The sequence below is a fragment of the Rhagoletis pomonella genome, unplaced genomic scaffold (assembly GCF_013731165.1).
Source record: "Rhagoletis pomonella isolate Grant_MI unplaced genomic scaffold, Rhpom_1.0 Rhpom_scaffold_00011, whole genome shotgun sequence".
Lineage (NCBI taxonomy): Eukaryota > Metazoa > Arthropoda > Insecta > Diptera > Tephritidae > Rhagoletis > Rhagoletis pomonella.
Window position 1 is genome coordinate 16,036,745 of NW_023458565.1, and position 2,961 is coordinate 16,039,705.

General features: G+C 44.7%; 1 protein-coding gene across 1 annotated transcript; it reads left to right on the forward strand.

Moving 5' to 3' along the window:
* Positions 1-259: 259 nt before the first annotated feature.
* On the forward strand, positions 260-2,535 carry LOC118746699 (venom carboxylesterase-6-like). Its single transcript, XM_036480585.1, has 6 exons — positions 260-1,160; positions 1,221-1,434; positions 1,485-1,666; positions 1,731-1,869; positions 1,931-2,063; positions 2,132-2,535. The coding sequence occupies exons 1-6, from the start codon at positions 276-278 to the stop codon at positions 2,331-2,333; spliced, it is 1,755 nt and encodes a 584-aa protein (XP_036336478.1). The 5' UTR covers positions 260-275; the 3' UTR covers positions 2,334-2,535.
* Positions 2,536-2,961: the final 426 nt, after the last annotated feature.

The following is a 2,961-nucleotide window of genomic DNA, read 5'->3' on the forward strand; positions in this document are numbered from 1 at the left end:
ATGCTGAATGTGCAACATACACAACATTTGCCACACAATTAGACATGGCGGTATCACTTTGCGCCGCGTTGATCGCGTGTGTGGTCGGTCGGTCGTTCATTGGCTGTTCCACTTGATTGCGAAGATCATTTGTAAATTTGCACCCACGCAATTAGCAATAATAATCAATTTGAATTTTGCATCGATATCTAAACATGTTGTGATGACCACACCTATAAAAGCTGCTGCCATGCGTCGACCTGCATCAGTTTCGCGCATCCTTTCGCAGCATTGCAATGCCAATTTGTCGCTGCATACGCGGTGTGGCCGTGCTGTGCGCGTTAGCGCTGCTGGCGAGTGCAGCCACCGTCGAGTGTGAAGACAACAATACAGCCGAAGGACTGGATAGAGAATTATCGGATATGGTGCTGACCACGGCGTTAGGAAAAATACGCGGCACGCTGTTGCCCTCGCAGGCTGGACGCAATTTTTACGCTTTCCGTGGCATACCATATGCCAAACCACCTGTGGGCGCATTGCGTTTCAAGCCCCCCGAACCGGTGGAACAATGGTATGACATTTTTGATGCAACCTTTGATGGACCGCGTTGCCCACAACCGGGTCTGTACAGCGATGATGTATCCGAGGACTGCTTGCGTGTGAATATCTATACGCGCGATTTGCCCACCGAGAAGGAACCGAATGTAAAGAAACCGGTTATTATTTTCATACATCCAGGCGGATTTTATGCGCTTTCGGGTCAGAGTAAAAATTTTGCGGGGCCGCAGTATTTTATGGATCGTAACATTCTATTGGTCACATTCAATTATCGGCTGGGCACGCTTGGCTTTCTCAGTACTGGCACTGAAGAGGCGCTCGGTAATATGGGTTTGAAAGATCAGGCGATGCTTTTGCGTTGGGTAAAATTGCATATATCACGCTTTGGCGGCGATGCAAACTCCGTGACGCTGCTGGGCTATGGTGCAGGCGCGATAGGCATTACGCTGCATATGGTTTCACCGATGTCCAGGAATTTATTTCACAAAGCCATCGTTATGAGTGGCTCGGTGACAGGGCAATGGTCACTGCCATCGGAGCAATTGGATTTGGCGACACGTCAAGCGGCATTGCTGCACTGCAATACGGAAAACTTAACGGATATGATGAGCTGTTTGCACTCGGTTTGTCGTTGGCGCTAAAGTAAAATAGGGGAATTACTAACAAATTGTATGCATTTGTAGAAACATTACCTCGAATATGCCAATACGCTGCCGCATATGTTCGAATTTGGACGCAATAATCCGCTGATATTGTGGAAACCAGTCATCGAACCGGACTATGGCCAGGAGCGCTTTCTCACAGAGGATCCTGTTTGGTCCTATCAAAATGGCAACTTTATGAAAATACCCATCATAACTGGCATGACGAAGGATGAGTTCGCGGGACAGGCCATATGTAAGTTCTTGTTACTGTAAAGTTGGACCAATACTCATACACTCCTCTAGCAATTCTTGAGAATCCCCGCTTATTAAAGTCATTGGCGCATAATTTCGAGACTGTAGCGCCAGTGTGCTTCCTTTACGACCCAGATAGCCCACGTGCGCAAAATATTAGCATGGAATTGAAATTTGCATATTTCGGCAAAGAGTCTTTGGAATATGCAGGCACTCTGCAACCTTTGGTGGATGTTCGTATAATCAGTGAAATACATATTACCGCTGGCATTTTACTTTTCAACCAACACATTTCAGCTCTTCGCTGATGCCCTAACTGGTTTTGCAATACATCGCTTTGTACATTTAGCGGCGCGCTCTACCAAAGTCTACTACTACCGCTTCAGCTATCAAGGACAGCGCAGTCATATTTATTATCCCACAGATAAACCTTTTGGTAGGACAAAGAAAATATTAACCTCCTAATGCCCTCGTAATCACATAACTATCATCCAAAGGTGTTGTGCATCATGATGATCTGATGTACTTGTTTGTCGAACCATCGGTGAGCCGCATGTTTACAGAGGACGATCGCGAAATCAAAATCGTCGATAAACTAACCAGAATGTTTACAGCATTCGCCTATAAAGGGTGCGTCAGCTAAAGTGTTTTGCCAATTTTAGTGCATTTAAAATACTATTTATTCACACTAATTTCAGCGATCCCAATAAACAGAGCGATGACAAGTTGCGCCATATACGCTGGCGGGCTTTTAGCTTTAAGCGCCAACACTACTTGGATATTGGTGAGGAAATCGTGCTTCGAGAGGGTCTAAATATGCCACGCTATGAAATTTGGAAGCGCTTGTTTCCACTGAATTGGAAGCGTCAAAGCAAACACGATCTCTTGGATTATGAATAGATTGTAAGTGGCGTTTCACCCGATCCGGTCGCCGGTTAAGCGGCAGTTGGTTTGCCGGCTCATGTGAAAGCTCCAATAGCTACACATACACTTTGTGCCGGAAAACCGGCTGCCAGTTAACCGAAAACCCGAGCGTGTGAAACCGTATTAAGTTACGAAGAATAATACAACGTTAATTTTAAATGTCAAGTTATACTTTAACTTTGCAATAAATGTTCGTTGTTTACGATTTTTTTCCTGTCCGAATTTTTACTATGAATTTCAAGTGTCGTTTTACACCTTACCCACATTCCCGGCACGAGGGGAGTATGTCATATTACGGCTTTCTCACAAATTAAAGTAGTTTCAATCGTATTTCCACACTCAGACTCACTGTGTCCTCGGCTCTAAACTGTATGAGTAGAAATTAAGAAAAGGGTTTCCTTATTATTAAAATGCATGATCTAATTTACCTGCCACTGCGGGAGACATGCTATGCATTAGAGTTGAGTTCACAAACCCCCTACTGCACAACACATGGTTCTTGAGTAAATATAAGCTCGTATCCTCTCCTGGTAAAATAGAGGAGCAAAGCAGCCGACGTTGCTTTCCGGTAGTGAAGGTTTATCAAATCTGTCTCATGTTCGCT